Genomic DNA, 17551 nt, shown 5'->3' with positions numbered 1-17551 from the left:
TTCAAAGATTTGCACACATTTTCACGATTTTTCAAAAAATAGCAGATCTACAAGCTCGTAGCGCGGCACTCGGTGCCGCGCTACGAGCTTGTAGATCTGCTATTTTTGAATAGCCCAAAGTGTAAAATAATGCTTTTTTTTAGCTCAAATCTAAAAATGAGACAGTTCCAGGTCTTAATGGGTTAAAGGGTTAAATGTGCGAGGTTTAGCAAGAGTTTGCATACGTTACGTGTGCAAAGGGTTTTGCAGGTGTTATCCAGAAGGGAGCAAAAGCGTTGGAGAAACCAGAGGAAAAAAAAAACGACAAGATTGAGAGGTGAAAGAATGTGAGTAAAACATGGGTCTCATGCTTTTAGTTTGGCTTTTTGTGTATTCCATTCCCCCCCCCGCTAGTCTCTCGAGCCAGGCAGCTTTACTTTCACACTCTTCAAATCGCTGTTGTCGGGCAGAATATATGGAGAATATCTCCATATTTTTTACTTGATCATACTACAGCGTCACACGAAAGCATCAAAAGCAACAGATCTAAAAGCGACGCAACGCGTTTTTTTGACCTCGTCGATTTACTACTTTTTGCCATTTTTGAATTTGAATCCTGAAAAGTTACCGTTTTGGACATCATGAGGTTTTTCTACCCGACGAAACGCTGCACAGAAAGTCCGTAAGTACGCCTCCTGAAAACCAAGAACGGAAGCCGTCATCTGTTCCGTCTTCTCCCTTCACGAAAATATACTTTTAAAATATATTTTAGAATTTTCCATTTCTGCTTATTATGGATAATGCCTTCGACCCACTTGGTTTTACAGGAGAACAAATTTACGCGACTGCAAAGACGTAACGGCGAGTGGGAGGGGAAGCAGCGGTACTTCCGCCGGGTTCGTTTTCATCGCATTTTCCGCTTGTACGACGGAAAGCGTTTGAAAACTGTGTGAAGCCAACAACGAGTCTGCCTCGAGAGACTGTATGTACGTCCCCTCTAGAAATAACAGGTGCAAAAGTAAGTCTTGGTAAACCTGGCTCCAAAAAAAAAACCCCGGATAAAAGCCCCGTTATACTCGGTTGCGTGTCGGCGTCGCGCGTCCGGACATAGACAATGTACAAAGCTCACACGAGCCAAATAGACCCTTACAGGTCTGTAACTCTGAGAGTGTACACATGGAACCAAATGGACCTTTACGGGTCTGTAACTCTGAGAGTGTACAAATGGAACCAAATGGACCTTTACGGGTCTGTAACTCTGAGAGTGTACAAATGGAACCAAAAGGACCTTTACGGGTCTGTAACTCTGAGAGTGTACAAATGGAACCAAATGGACCCTTACGGGTCCATTTGGTTCCATTTGTACACTCTCAGAGTTATGGTTGTCGTTGAAAACGTTTACGGAAACGGTACCAAATGTGACGGAACCGATTCCGCTGGATCCGGGTTCCTACGGTTCCCCTGGATCTCAACCCTACTTGTAGATCGTCTATTTCCCGGTCTCGTGCGAACAGGCCACACGCAAACCAGGAGTATAAATCAAGCCTTAAAAAAAAAAAGAAAAAAAAGAGTGGATGCCGAAACTGGTATAAAAGATGAACATTGTGAGGGAAGATCCTCGCAGTCAGTCTGTCGTCATGGTGATATTCGCTCCAAGGCCCCCCGTACGTACATAAGCCTGCAGTCTTTTCCCTGCTTCCTTTTATTATTTTTCTATACAATAGAAACAGTACATCATCGATGAGAAAATGTGATTCTTCTTGGCAATAACAGATAAAAAAATGAAAAGGAAAACAAACAAAAAAAATGATGTATGCAAGAACTGGAAAGCGAGAACTGAAAAGAACAAAAAGAAGAAGAGCACTGGCGTCACAAACCGCTTGTCCTGTGTGTGTGTGTGTGTTCAAGTCCAGTAGTAAGAATTGTACAATACATAAAGTATCTTTATGATGGTCAGTCACGTACAGTATATGGGTAATGGTTTGCCTGCTCCTCTACAAAGTCAAAGCCGTCTCATCGAACGTTAATGTAAAATTACTCTTGTAATAGTTTTTTTTCTGTTCGTACAAACAAGCATCCCCCCCCCCCCCATTTAAGTGCTCCCCCACCCCCCCAACCCCCGGAAAAAAAACCCCGGGGGGAGCGTTAGGGAGGCACGTAGGGAGGTGGTGACCGGTACGAGGTCATGTTCTTGGGCCGAGAGCCCTTGCCCTCGATGGGGACGGTGAAGGGAGGCGGGGGCTGGTAGGGGGGCGCGTTGGGGTCGTCGTCGTCCTGGTAGACGGAGTACTCCTCCAGGAGGTCGGCGTTGAGGAGCGTGCTGTGCGGGCCGTGGCCGCCGCCCATCATGCTGGGGTACTCGGGCGGCGGCAGCGGCGGCTTCTCCTCCTGCAGGATGAGCGGGATGCTGGAGGACGGCGGCGACTTGGAGTCGTCCAGCTCGTCGGCGAAGATGATGGGCACGCCCTTCTTGATGAAGGTGGCCTGCTCCTCGATGGTCATCTTGCCCCGGCGCTTCTTGCGGTAGCAGACCATGGCGATGACGCCGGCGACCAGCAGCAGCGCCGCCACCACCACGGCGGGGATGACGGTGTGCAGGTAGACGTCGTCCGTGCTGCGCGGGTCGTGCACGGGGACGGTGGTGGGCGTGGGGGCGACGACGGGCGCGCCGGGCGGCACCTCGCCCGGCGGCACGAACGTGTAGCCCTGGCAGCGGTTGGCGCCGCGCACGGAGATGTTGATGGCCTTGAACTCGGGCTCCATGGCCTTGGTGAAGGCCAGCTTGGGCTTGCCCTGGGGGTCGGAGATCCTGTTGCTGAGCGCCGCGATCTGGTCCTTGGGACAGGGGCTCTGCTGCAGGCTGTTGTTGTACCACTCCACCACGATGGAGCCCTTGGTGACGCTCTTCAGGGTGACCGTGCTGGTGTTGCGGTCGCCCAGGGCGTACGCCAGCTTCTTGGTCAGGAGGATCTTCCTGTGGACGTCGTGGGCCAGGCTGGCGGGGTCGCCGTGGAAGCGCGCGGCGAACACGGCCGAGGGCTTGTTGTCGCCGGCCGACCAGCGGTGGACGCGGACCTCGAAGGCGTCCATGATGCTGCGGCCGCCCTTGTCGGTGGCCAGCATGAAGTACTCGTGCTTGCCCTCGTGCCGCTCCTCGGGCAGGCCGTACAGGAGCTGGATGGTGCTGTTGAACTGGATCCAGGACGTCTCGCTCACGCCTTCCTTCGGCGTCTTCTTCAGCGTGAGGCGCAGGTTGTCCGCCGTGCCGTCCTCCTTGTCGAAGAACGTGTCGGGGGGGATCTTGACCTCGAAGTAGGTGCCTACCCAGGCGTTGACCTCGTCGATGGCGTTGCGTATCTGCGGCATGGTGTTGTCCGGAGGGGGGGCCGGGGGGGTCTGGGTGGTGGTGGTGGTGCGCACGGCGGTCGGCTTGGCCGTGGTGCTCTTGACCCGCGGCTTCTTGGTGGGCTTCTTGGTGGAGGCGGGGTTCTTGGGCTTCCTCGTGGTGCTGGGCGGCGTGGGCACGGCCGTGGCCTCCACGAACGTGGGCCGGGTGGCGGTGGGCTGGAGGATGGGGGGGACGGAGCTGGTGGTCCCGCCGAGCGCCCTGGTGGGCATGGGAGGCCCCAGCGCGGGCGTTTGGGGGGCGACCTGATCCCGGAGCCTGATGGTCGGCTTCACCGGGAGAGGCAGAGGGCCGCGGACGGGGGTGGCCGAGCTGTCCGTCGCCGTCGGGGCGATGGCGGGAGAGGTGGGCGTGGGGACGAGGCGCACGGGGGGGGGCTCGGGGTGGGCGGTCGGGGGGAGCACGGAGGGGACGGGAGTCGGGGTGTTGTTCAGCTGTCTCCTGAGCCGCTTCGCCCCGGCGTGGGGCTTTTTGTTGACGATGTGCCAGCCCACCACCGGGTAGCCCAGCTTGGCCGACATGGTCCCGTCCTTGGCCGGGGATCGGACGCCGCTGATGTCGGGTATGTTGCTCTGGTCCAGGGCGCAGCCCACCTGTGACAAAAGTATAATGTATAAAATAATGCATGTGGTTGATCGATTCATTGATATATAATTAAAATTGTTTGTTATAAAGAAAACAAAACTTCTCGATTATTTGATTAATCGAAAAAGTAATGTGTCTTTACTCTTGTTGTCCTTATCATCTAACAATATTTTAATGCAGGGGTCTTCAACCTTTTGAGGCCAAGGACCCCCTAGCTGAGAGAGAGATGAAGCAGTTTTTTTTTTTTTAACTTACTCTGCTCTTTTTTCCCTCTACACCTAAAAAGATGCCAAAAATAGCCGATCTACAAGCTCTCAACGCCTCGCAGCGCGAGGCGTTGAGAGCTTGTAGATCTGCTAATTTCGGCTAACCGCTATTTTCTGCTATTTTCGGCTAACTGCTATTTTCGGCTATTTTCGGCTATTTTCGGCTAACCGCTATTTTCTGCTATTTTCGGCTATTTTCGGCTAACCTTCCACGACAGCAGCGCCCCGTTCTCCACCACCTTCTTGGCGTTGCCCGGTCCGGCCATGAAGGCCGACATGTCGAACAGCCGGTTGTTGACGACGGGGACCACCCGCATGTGCTCCAGGGGGACGCGGGAGAAGCTCCGCATGACGCCCATCAGCTCCACCCGCTGCTCGGCCGCCATCTTGGTCAGGTCGGCGTCCAGGATGACGGTGAGGACGGTGACGGGCTCCTCGGCGCCGCAGGTGAACGGCTGCTGCTGCGGGGGGCTGCCGCCGGCGCCGGCCCCCACGTCGGACTGCAGCAGAGCCAGGAGGGCGGGGGGGGGCTCCGTGTCCGCCGCCCGCTCCTCCGGGTAAACCTCCAGGGAGAAGACGTCCGTTGTTTCCGTCTCTCCGGACACGGAGAGATGGTGCACGCCTTTGTCCTGCTCCAGGGCCAGGCCCCGGAGGATGCACCGCTCTCTGTCCCAGGACAGCCAGGAGGGTAAGCTCTCCTTCCCCATCTCAGTGAGCTACGGGAGAAAAGAAGGGGGGGGGGGACAGACAATAGTTTAAAGATCTGGACAGCAGGGAAAACCATTACAATATTGTTAGATGATAAGGACAACAAGAGTAAGACACATTACTTTTTCCATTAATCAAATAATCGAGAAGTTTGTTTTCTTTATAAAAAAATGTTTTAATTATTATATCAATGAATCGATCAACCACATGCATTATTTTATACATTATACTTATACTTACATTATACATTATACTTTTTACGCCAAACATCAGGGCCCAGAAGAAGGCTTGTTTGTGTACCCAGCTCTATTTTAACATGCCAACATTTACTAGACATGGGTTTCACACAAAATCGATTGCCTTCTAAATCAGTAGTGCTCAAACCTTTTTCAAAATGTTTCAGACACTCCAAAATAGCAGATGTATAAGCTGGCAGCGTGGCATGAAGTGCCCCGCTGTGAGCTTGTATATCTACTATTTTTGGAATAGCCAGCGCAAAAATCTAAAAAAGACATGGATTCTTTCCCGGTTTTAATGGGTAAAGGTCTTGTTGTGTGGCAAGCTTCCAACGTGTTTGCCTTTGCTTTTAGGTTTCAGTGCTACAGGATATCAGGTACGCTGTCTAACACATTAGATTGATGGGATCAAATCTTGACAGATACAGATCTTGATCACACGACTACAGAGATAATGTGTGTCGATATGCATGAGATTCGGACAAAAAAATAATAGCACAACTGGTTTAGCAAAACTTGGCTTCATAGGAAAACCGTGGCACAAGTGGGCGGTGGTGTGGGGCGGTGCTGGGAGAGGCCATGCATATGGAAAGCTGCCTATAGTGGCACTATAATAGGCCGATTTGAACAATTTGGGGCAGAGGTTCTTCTCACGACGAACGGTCCAGTGATGCCCGAGATTATCCGTTTACAGACAGACTGGTGGATGGACAGACAGAATATAATAAACCCTCGCCTTCGGCCGTTCCGGCCTGGCGGGGATAAAAAGAAAAATGATTATTTTTGATTATTTGATAACTACTAAGAAAGTAATCAATAGTTGCAGCCACACATTCCATACAAATACAGTTAGTTAAATCTGTGAACAGGAAGGACATGGGTGCATGCTCCCAGTCACAATCTGACAACCGTGAGTCACCCCCCTCCCCCCCCTTTTGAGTTATTACCATATGACAGGATATATGATTGTGCATCACACTACGGGCCAATCATAATTTCATTTCATTCATGAGTCGAGCCGGGAACAAATTGCACCAGCGTCAGCTTCAATCAGCAGTGATGTGGTGATAACCTGAATGCTAAACTACTACGCATTACTCTAAACATTCCTACAGTAACACTACAGCCACAGCAAAGAGGAGGAAACAAGGGGTTCCTAACCCTTTTAGACCGGGAACGCATCCATCATCATTTTAGATTTGAACCATTATCTTATACTTTGGGCTATTCAAAAATAGCAGATATACAAGCTCATAGTGCGGCACCGAGTGCCGCACTATGAGCTTGTAGATCTGCTATTTTTGAAAAAACATGAAAATGTGTGCAAATCTTTGAATATATGTTTTTTAAAGCGAACATTTGTAACTCAAATCTTTGCTCCTGGGGGGATTCTACAAATGTCTTCTGAATCCTAACAGTTTTTTGAAAACATTTTGGTTGCTATAATATCAGTGGTTCTCAAACTGTTTCATGTCAAGGACCCCCAAAATGATATGTATTTGGCCGCGGACCCCCATCTCAAAATATGTTGTTACAGGGCCCACCCCCCGAAAGCAAATATTTGAGCAAAAGAAACTCGCCGCGCTATGAGCTTGTAGATCTGCTATTTTGAATAGCCCAAGTATAAAATACTGGTTAAAGTGGTTACACACAGATGCGTTCCCGGTTTGAATGGGTTAAGGTATAAAATGGCAATGTGGCCTAATTTAAGCAAAGAAATAAAGAAACAAAAGGCTGACAAAATGTATTAGTTACACAAATCTAAGCCTGGAGACATCTATCCAATGGTGCCTGAAAATGGTTTGTTTGTTCGTTCATCAGCCATCCACCCACTCTTGTTGACAGATTTTGCAAGAGAAACGAGCGGTCAAGGTCTACAAAAACAAGCCCAAAAGAAGCGACTAAGCCACATACGCACACACACACACACACGGCTAATGAAAATAGCAGGTATAGAAGCTGATGCGAGTAGGCGTTGTGAGCTGCCAGGATGTCAATAAATGTCAGTAAAAAAAATATACATAAACTGCCCACAAAAAGTTCGGAAGCGTAACTTCGGGCAATTACCCCCCCCCCCCCCATTAATAATACCAATTGGTATTGTATTGTATTCATCTGTCTCTCCGCTAGGGGGTCCCTGGCCTGAAAACGTTGAAGACCCCTGGGTTAGTGACATCTTTCCATGGGGTCATGGTGTGGGGCAGTATCTCTCACAGGCAAGACAAGAACTTTGTCGTCATTGAAGGCAATCTCAATGCAGTGAGATGTTGGAATGAGATTCTGGAGCCCAGTGGCGAGCCCATATCTTTAGAATCTAGACCTAACGCCATCCTCCGGGATGACAACACGCGCCCCCAGTGGTGGAAAAAGTACTCAAATTCTTTACTTAAGTAAAAGTACCAATACTGCAATATAAAAATACTCTGTTACAAGTAAAAGTCCAGAATTCAAAATTTTACTTGAGTAAAAGTACAAAAGTATTGGCTACACGTTTAGCTGTGTTGCTCATTCCGCGAATGCCCGATCCTTACAAGCTGTACCTCGTTGTAAAAGGTGACTAATCATCGATAAAAATGACATAAAACACAATACCAATTGGTATCATCAAAGGGGAGACATAATCGACTGAAGTAAACTTTTTGTGAGCAGTTTATATTGAGGGGAAAAAAAAGGTGGAATGTCTTTTGAAACATTTTAAACGCCCAAAAAAACACAACCACCAATATTTACAGGCGACTTCATCAGAAAAAAACAAGCCCAAAGTCGCTTACTTGGCAACACTGATTGTACCTGATAGGTATAAAACTATGTATTTTGTCGACAATATTGATATATATGCTATTTTAGTGTGCCATCTCTGCATAACTCAAGTTTGCCTACCACTCCTATGATTGTATTAAGTTCAAGGTGGTCTGGAACTAATCCTAGTATTAGTTCTCTCCTTTCCTCTAGAGCAGTGGTTCTCAAACTTTTTCATGTCAAGGACCCCCAAATTGACACTTATTAGCCCGCGGACCCCCATTTGAAAAGATATGCCAGGGACCCCCATAAGAGAAGATTTTTTTACGGCTCTAGCAGTGATTCTCAACCATTTTAATTTCAAGGACCCCCAGTTTGACATGCATTAGGGCTACAAACCCCCATTTAATGACATTTCTATCACTTGGACCGCAATTCATATTGTAAAATCTATGCCAATTTAACAGACCCATAAGGGTCCATTTGGTTTCTACCCATCATTTAGCTGGGGAACCCCTGGAACCCCCTCAAGTACCCCTGGGGGTCCCCGTACCCCACTTTGAGAACCAATGCTCTAGAGACTGCATGTGTTTTGAGTTGCACAGCGCACGGGCCCAGCCGAGGTCACTGATTATCTCTGGAGGAATACAATAACAGCTCATTGTAGTTAACTTGACCGTCTATGACAAAGCCACAACACCTCCAGCGAGGCCGGTCAGAGCCAAGGTCTCGCCAAAGCCTCAACCTACGAGCAAGGCTCCTCATGGCCAGATGTCATCGTCAGAGCCGATAACAACTTACTTTGTGTATAACTGTTGTGATCATTGACGGTTTAGGCAGAGAGATATTTTTGCTGTACGGTGCCTCGTGGATTGATTCTTTCTCTTAATACAATGTCAACCTTTTAATTTGAGAACCGGCCTGTGTCAGCTGCTTAACTACTAAATAGTTTTAATTAACATAGAGTAGGATTTACGACCCTTATCCGCTCTTTTATCTACTTTATCAGTACCAAAGGCCTTTTCTGTTCTCTGGTGAAAAAAATGTATCGCAATTCCAGAAATGCCAGGATGTCAGGCAGGTGAACATAAAGAATTGTAGATATTGTCGAAATTCGACGTAGAGGGTTTCTGCCCCGACTAAGGCAATGTGAAGGAAGGCAGAGGGAAACAATACTGGAAAACATGTAACGTAAACAATGAGGCATCAAATCATCCAGACTAATGAAGGATAAGTCTTACTGTAGCTCCATGTGTTCAACGTTATGTAAATGCACTTATATGGCCTTGAAAGAGATCTAGCTTAATCCATTAAGAACGGGAACGTATCAATCCGTGTCATTTTAGATTTATATTTTTCAAAAATAGCAGATATACAAGCTCAAGCGCGGCACGAGTGCTGCTCTATGAGCTTGTACATCTTCATTTTCTCCTTTTTTTAACGTGAAATTTATTTGCAAATCTTTTACAAATGTCTTCTAAAAAACTGATGTTGCAGTGGTTTCCAAACATGTTCATGTGAAGGACCCCCCAAAACTATATGTATTTGGCCGCCGACCCAATCAAAATATGTTGTTCCAGGGACCCCCGGAAACAAAGATTTGAGTTGTTTCAAAACATACATGTATTCAAAGATTGTGCTGCGCTATGAGCTTGTAGATCTGCTATTTTTGAATAGCCAAAGTATAAAATAATGGTTTTAGCTCAAATCTAAAATGACACAGATGCGTACACTCGGTACACAAGAAAACTTTCAGTGGCTGTCAAAGTGAACATTTTGGAATGGAACATAAGGAACTAGAGACTCGAACAAAACTGAACTGCAACGATCCCTCAAACGTGGTTATCAGACACTTATTAACTTTGTAACAAAGATATGTAGTGGAGGCAGGATTATTTTACAGTTTAACCCTTTGAGACCGGGAACGCATCTGTGTCATTTTAAGATTTCTTTGGCTATATAAAAATAGCAGATATACAAGCTACGAGCTTGTATATCTGCTATTTTTTTTAAACAAATACATATTATTTTGGGGGTCCTTGAAATGAAAAAAAGTTTGAAAACCATTGATAATATAGCAACATAAGTAAAATAAAAAAATAGAAGACATTTGTAAAATCCCCAGAAGCAAAAAAGATTTGAGTTAAAAACTTTCGCTTTAAAAAAGTATATATATATATTCAAACTAAAGATTTGCACACATTTTCACGATTTTTCCAAAAAAATAGCAGATCTACAAGCTCATAGCGCGGCACTCGGTGCCGTGCTATGAGCTTGTATATCTGCTATTTTTATATAGCCAAAGAAATCTTAAAATGACACAGATGCGTTCCCGGTTTTAAAGGGTTAAACCCGCAGTGGTAATGGCCCAATGGTTGCCATGTCTGGGAAGACACCTTATATAGACCTAGGGTTCCCAAACGTTTCAGGCCGCGACCCCCCCCCCCGCCCCCAAAAGAATCATATTTTAACTGGGGACCCCAGATAAAATAGAGAAAACCTTAGAGCATTGGTTCTCAAAGTGGGGTCCGGGGACCCCCAGGGGTACTGGGGGTTCCAGGGGGTCCCCAGCTAAATGATGGATAGGAACCAAATGGACCCTTATGGGTCTGTAACTCTGAGAGTTAAATTAACATTGATTTTACAATATGAATTGGGGTCCCAGAGATATAAATGCCATTACATAGGGGTCCGTAGGCTAATGCATGTTAAACAGGGGGTCCTTGAAATTAAAATGGTTGAGAATCAATGCTAGATCCGTAAAAAAATATTCTCTTATGGGGGGTCCCTGGCTTATCTTTTCAAATTGGGGTCCGCGGGCTAATAAGTGTCAATTTGGGGGTCCCTGGCATGAAAAAGTTTGAGAACCACTGCCTTAGAGGACACATGACACAGACTCCAGCATAAACATTTGTAGCTCTTCTGCTCTACTTTTCTATGGGGTTAAATGTGCAAGTTTCTCAGATGTTCAATAAGTCTGGTTAATTAGCCCACTTGTCCATGAGAGATTCATCGAAAACACCCGTCCTTGGTTCTGGTGACTCATACCGCCTCATTCGTGAGCGGGGCCGTATTCTTTCCATTAATTCTTTCATTTATTTTTCATAATGTTTTGTGAAAATGAAAAGAATAAAATACAATGTTAAAAAAAAATATGAATATTAATGAAAAAAGTAATTAAAAAAACATGGCCCCCTCACGTATAAGGAGGGCAGTATGAGTCACCAGAACCAAGGACGGGTGTTTTCGATGAATTTATCATGATAAAAGTAAGAGTTTGAAGTTACAATGGGTTTGTATGGGAAGGGGGGCGTGTCTGATACAATGAATCAAATATCTAAATACTGAATCAAGCAACTTAAAAAAAATCCGGGGTGCTCACAAAGGAGACGTTAAAATGACCCCAAACAAAAAAGTGAAAATATCCCTTTAACTAAGCCCTCTCTTGCTCAAGGCCATTGTCTCTCTGTGCAAGATGACTCGGAAAGCTTCATTTACACTCGTGCACACAGATAAAACAGAGCAAGCAACCCAATTGCGTTTGTATACAGAAGCCCCGGCCAAGTCGGAAATCACTGTGGAGGATTCAAACCCCTAGACCCAGTGATGGTGGAGAATATCATCGTCTCTGTCGGGTGGAAAACCTCATATGTCCAAAACTGTTACTTTTCAGGATTCAAACAAAACATTTTAGCAAAAGTAGCAGATCTACAAGCTCAAAACACAAAACGTTAGAATATGGAGAGATAAGAGGTTTCTGCTCGACAGTGACAATATAATAAACTGCCCCAAAAAAGTTCAGAAACTTAACTTCGGTTGATTATATCTCCCCTTGTGTGTTATATCATTTTTATCGTTGATTAGTCACCTTTACAACAAGGTACAGCTTGTACATTTCGAGCATTTGCGGAATGAGCAACACAGCTGAACGTGTGGGTAGCGCCTCCAAAGAAATTGCCCAAATCACCCAATATGCTTCTGTTGGTAATCGCTCTTGTTTTGAGCGACCTACCAGCACAGAGGTGTGTGCCAGTCACAGGTGAGTGACTGGCACCTGAACACGGGTTCTGCAACTTTGTTGAGTTAATGTTGATGCTCCAAGCAGCAACACTGCCCCCATGGAAAGATGCCACGTTTGTCCCTTCAGGATAAGGCCCGTGCAATAGGCCATTGAAGCTGGTGTTCCGTTACGCAGAATATTCATACTTACTTGGTGTTAGCCAAATGGTATGAGCTTGTACTGTATATCTGCTATTTTTTGAAGAGCCAAAGTCTAAAATAATGGTGATAGCTAAAGTCTGAAATGACAGAGATTGCGTTCCCGAATTGAATGTGTTATATCAGTGGTTTTCAACCGGTGGTCCGGGGACCACCAGTGGTCCTTGAGGGGGTTCCAGGGGGTCCCCAGCCAAAGTCATAGTTAGCAGCCAATTTGACCCTTATATGTCTGTAACTCTGAGAGTGTACAAATGGAACCAAATGGACCCGTTAGGGTCCATTTGGTTCCATTTGTACACTCTCAGAGTTACATGAACACTGATGATAGTGATACAGTGTAGATTAGGACCCCCAAGAAATCTAAATGGTTGAGTCCCTGGCATATCTTTTCAAATGGGGGTCCCTGGGCTAATATTTGTCAACTTGGGGGTCCTTGATGCGAAAAAAGGTTGAAAACCACTGTGTTATATGGTTCTGTGTTTCTCTGTTGGAACAGACCTGAGGGGGACAATACAGACCATCACTACTACTACTCACATGGAGGTTACAGCTTCCATTGGCAGGTCTGGTGGGCGGTACCCTCAGCTGAAACACCTGTCCCACCACCGCCGACGAGTCCGGGATGCCGCCGTGCGCTCCCAGCACCGCCGTCGTCATCGCCGAGGAAGAGGAGGAAGAGGAAGAATCCGGTACGAATCCAGCAGCAGCAGCGGGCGGCCGCGGTCCCTCCGCGATGGCCGACGCGGCCGCCCGCAGCTCCGAGAGAACCGAGGACTGCATGGAGGCCTCCAGCTCCACAGACATCAGCTCCACCACCAGCAGGGGGAGGAGGGACGAAGAGGAGGTCTCCTGCTGCTGCTGCCCCCCAGGGACCCCTGGCGGGGGGGCGGCGGCGTCAGTGAGCAGCCCCAGCAGCAGCACCACCGCTACCAGGGCCATAGTCCTGCTCCTCCTCTCGCCGCCACGGCTGGGCTCTCTGCGGTGGTAGTGCATGGTGACAGGCCGCTCCTCTGTGCTTCTTCACCCGCCCGCCACGCCAACCTACAGGCTGTCAGCGGAACAAACATTTAAGTTGACGATTAATTGTCACACAAATTAATTGAGTTTTTTTTTTGGCATTGAAACAGTGGAACATATGAATAAAAATGTGATTTCTCTTTGGCCTTGTTTAGGCTTCGTGATCAAAAAATGCACAGGGCAGATTATGACAAATAAGTGAAGTATACAGAGTAGGCATGTAACGATTTATCGTATATCGATTTAAATCGATTCAAAGTGGTGACGATTTAAATCGATGCAATAAAATATGACATCGCGATGCAACCAGCAGAGGGCGCAATCGAGTCAGACTCCCTACCTTGTTCTCCGCCTACTATTTTGTCCCCTCAGGGCCACCATAGCTGCCTGCGTTGGTCTCTTTTTCACTCACTGTAGTGATGGGAAAAACAGTTCATTTCGGTGAACGAACGAGTCTCGTTCAGTTCACGGCAAAGACTCGTTCAAATGATTCGTTCACGTTCTCGTTCAGTAGCGCTTGCGGTCCCGGCGGAGCGTATACGATGCGAAACGGTAACTGCATGAAATTGTGTGCATCTGATCCCACTGACATGACTGCACAGTCTGCACAGAAACACAGCACTGTCATTCACAATCTAATTGCACCATCTTCTTTGTAATATAATGTGTAGAAGTAATACATTACTGCAATATATAATGTAAAGTTATTTTTATTTCTCGATAATTATTTATAATAACAATAATAATTGTATACAAAGCAGCCCAAGTCAGTACACTCACATGACTATCGATTTCCAACCATGTCTTTAGCCTACTATTAACTTCATGAATTAACTGTAGCATACTGTTTGCATCTTCTACTCAAACTAAAACGTGTTAATTGACCTATCTGTCCTTTGTCTAGGACCATGCATATTTATTTCTTTTGATACTTAAATGTCGTGCTAACACTATCTGTCTTTTGTCCAGGAACAACAGTAGGCTACCTTTATTTCAATTCAAATTGCAATACGCATGCATGTCTATACTGGAAAACTCTACAGCACAGCTTTCTGATGGTCTGTCTGTCGCGGGAGGAATAACAGCCCGCCCGTCGTGTGTGCGGTGTGCGGGGGAGGGGGAGGGGGAGGGGGGGTATGAACGAAATCATGAACGTAACAGTTTCGAGTCATGAACGTATTCGTTCACGCTCACGGCAAAGAACTAGTTCTTAAGAACGGATCGATCATGACCGACACATCACTAACTCACTGAACAGCAGGCTATGAACGGCAGAGTGGGGTTCACGTCCTCTCAGGCTATGAAATCTAAACAACTAGGCGATCGCACTGCATAAAGAGGGAAATGTGCGTCGCATGTAAACATGTTTATTTGATTGATGAATTGCCCAAACTATACCGTTTACCCCCTCCCCCGTCTGACGACGTTGTTAGCTGAAAACGGCTAATTCTGGAGCTCCTCCGTGCGGCTGCAGAGTACAATGAATAATAATCTAATTTAATAATTTAACAATTGTATCAGACCGCTGACAACACCAAACTCCTTTCAACACTGTCTTTCAGATATATAGCGAATTTCATTGATATGAATCAATTAATTCTTATCTAATCTCATTTGGAGCAGTTTAAAACAGTTTCCCTTATTACTGTACATAAATGTGTTGTTTTATACAGAATGCTGAGAATGTAGCATAGATAAAAAATAACTTGTAAATCCCAAGGCTAAGCCTTAGTTTGTTTATTTGAAGGTTTTCTTTATAATTTATTTCATCTGGGATATATGTTTTAAAATTCATTTATTTCATAAGACTTATATATTTAAAGTTATTATTTTACAAATAAAAAAGTATATGTCTTAATGTGACAGTTAATGCATGTACCTCGTGAATAAAAGGGCTTTATTTAATTTCATGTATTAAAAAGAGGATAAGAGAAAATATAGTTTTTTAAAAATACATGATTTTTGTAAAATGAATAATCAAGGTTTTCAGTAATTTGTCTGGAAAATAAATGTGCTAAAAAAAATCGTAAAAAAATCGTGAAGAATCGTATCGTGAACCTCGAATCGTGATTCGAATCGTATCGTGAGTTGAGTGAATCGTTACATGCCTAATACAGAGAAATGACTATATTATAGCAAATATTTACTACATTTGTATTGTCACGTTGTCACGTTGTAAGCTTGTAGATCTGCCATTTCCGCTATTTTGGGAAAATGCTCGAAAATGTATGAAAATGTTTCAACATGGAAACGATTATAATTGCGATCATCTCAAATAATTGCGATCAGATTGATCTACAAGCTTACAACATGTCAGCTAGTTGTACAAATTATTTTATTGGATCTTGTTTATTCGATACTTATTTCTTTCAGCTCTTGCTCATTTGATTTTCCTATTTTGTCTCATCTGTTTAAGACAGTAGGTAGCTGTCAGCTGATATATTGCACTTTTACCTTAGCACTATACTCTATACTCTTAGTTGCTTGTTTTAGAAGAGAATGCACTCAAGGTGATTAGTAGTTTCGTTCCCTACCTATGTTGAATGAACTTATTGTAAGTCGCTTTGGATAAAAGCGTCTGCTAAATGACTGTAATGTAATGTAATGTAATGTCACAAAATAAATTACTGACATTACATTTTTTTCATTTTTTAATATATATTTTCAAAGAAATGTAAAAAAAAAATAGTGAAAATAGCAGATTTACAAGCAGATCTAGATCAGCTACTGACACTATTTTGGGAAAAATGCTTGAAAATGTATGAACATTGGAAAACGCTGACGATTATGATAATTGCGATTATTTCAAATAACTACGATTAGACGACTACGTAATAATTGTGACGGGCCTACCGCCACCGGCCCCAAAGTATATAACCCACTGACGTTTGATGAAGGGGGGGCTCGTGGGGGTCAGGTGACGATCCCTCCGGGTTTCACAGGCTTGTGCTCAGAAATGCCTGTTCTTCTTCTCTCTTTGTTGTTGTCGTCCTCTGTTATCCATGAAGAGGTCTGTGGCAGAGGGTTAGACAGCCATGTCTGTCAGCTGTTGGGAGGAAGAGAAGAAGAAAACAATTATAATTATCGTTTTGTGTAAATTCTAACGTCTGATCAAAACTAGTCTTGCGTTACTAGACTGTTGCCTCCCACAATTTTCAAATGTTTCCGGTCATACCGTCTGGGACTCTGAAGCTCTGATCATGATTAGAATACAAACCGGATATAAAGCGTCCTCCCCATTTCTGTTTCGTCTTTACAGTCGCGCAAATTTATCCGACTATAAATCAAAATCATTTAAGTATATTTAGCTTGCTGCTTAGCAGAAATGGAAATTAAAAAAGAAAATGTAAATATATTTTAAAATATATTTTCGTGAACGGAAGTGCCAGTTTCCTCAATCGGATTTCGGGGGTTGTAGTTCCAGACTCTATATAGCATTCAGAGATTGTGGAATAGTTGTCTGGCTACACGAGACCACAGTACAGCTATCTTTATGCAGTGGTGGAAAAAGTAATGTTTTACTAAATTAAGAGTATCAATACTGTGATGTAGAATTACTCTGTTACAAGTAAAAGTCTGGAATTCAAAATTTGAATTTCTTGAGTAAAAATACAAAAGTATTGGTATCAAAAGTGTACTTTAAGTATCAAAAGTAAAAGATAATAGCAGATCTACAATCTACTTGTAGATCTGCAATTTCAAATAGCCTAGGTATAAAATAGGACTAAAGTGGTTAATGTATGTTTTATAATGTAATCATTTATATCTGCAAAGTAACTAGTAACTAAAGCTTTCAAATAATTGTAGTAAAAGTACAATATTTGCCTCCGAGATGCAGTGGAGTAGAAGTACCTCAAAATGTAGTACAGTACTTGAATAAATGTACTTAGTTACTTTACACCACTGAAAGCCATCTTTATGCGGTTTAGAATCATGCTGGGACATATTTCTGCCTGTGTTATCACATCGTTTTACATTTCTGCCAACAGAACAAAATAAACGAAAAGAAAATAGGGGTTCAACTTTAACTGTCAGAGTTAAAGGGATATTTCACTTTCAAAAAAACTTTTGGTCATTTTATCGTCTACTCAGGCTTATGACCAGACCCCCAGACCGTTTTTAAGTTGCTTGATTCAGGCTCACATAAGCCTGTGTAGACGATAAAATGACCCAAAGTTGTTTGGAAAGTGAAATATCCCTTTAAACATTCAGGTCTCAATGGGTTAAGTACTTGTGTGCAGCCTAAATATTTGATTCAACCAGAACGAACCAGCCATCTAAACACTCTCACCCTGGCAACTCTGTTTTGGGTGCCGTAGGTGAAAATTGACAAGAAAGTTGCAATACCGAAAATAGCAGATCTACAAGATCAAACATGACACATGAGTGAGCTTGTA

At 44.6% G+C, this 17551-nt stretch overlaps 1 protein-coding gene across 4 annotated transcripts in view; it reads right to left on the bottom strand.

Moving 5' to 3' along the window:
- Positions 1–1663: 1663 nt before the first annotated feature.
- The window catches only part of LOC311054360 (dystroglycan 1-like), a 28305-nt gene continuing 12417 nt past the window's right edge, over positions 1664–17551 (bottom strand). For 2 of the 4 annotated variants that reach the window (XM_084070255.1, XM_084070256.1), the window contains exons 2-5: positions 16041–16200; positions 12675–13185; positions 4443–4952; positions 1664–3978 (exon numbers count right to left, since the gene is read on the bottom strand). In XM_084070255.1, the coding sequence (XP_083926381.1) occupies positions 2125–3978; positions 4443–4952; positions 12675–13130 (2820 nt within the window). In that variant the 5' untranslated portion in view covers positions 13131–13185; positions 16041–16200 and the 3' untranslated portion in view covers positions 1664–2124. Of the gene's footprint in view, positions 3979–4442; positions 4953–12674; positions 13186–16007; positions 16201–17551 lie in introns of all 4 variants that reach the window. The other 2 variants (XM_084070258.1, XM_084070257.1) reach the window with 2 other exon arrangements.

The sequence above is a fragment of the Gymnoscopelus microlampas genome (genome assembly GCF_963454915.1).
Source record: "Gymnoscopelus microlampas genome assembly, chromosome: 10".
NCBI lineage: Eukaryota > Metazoa > Chordata > Actinopteri > Myctophiformes > Myctophidae > Gymnoscopelus > Gymnoscopelus microlampas.
The sequence above is the reverse complement of the archived record's forward strand: the minus strand, read 5'-3'. Positions and strand labels throughout refer to the sequence as shown.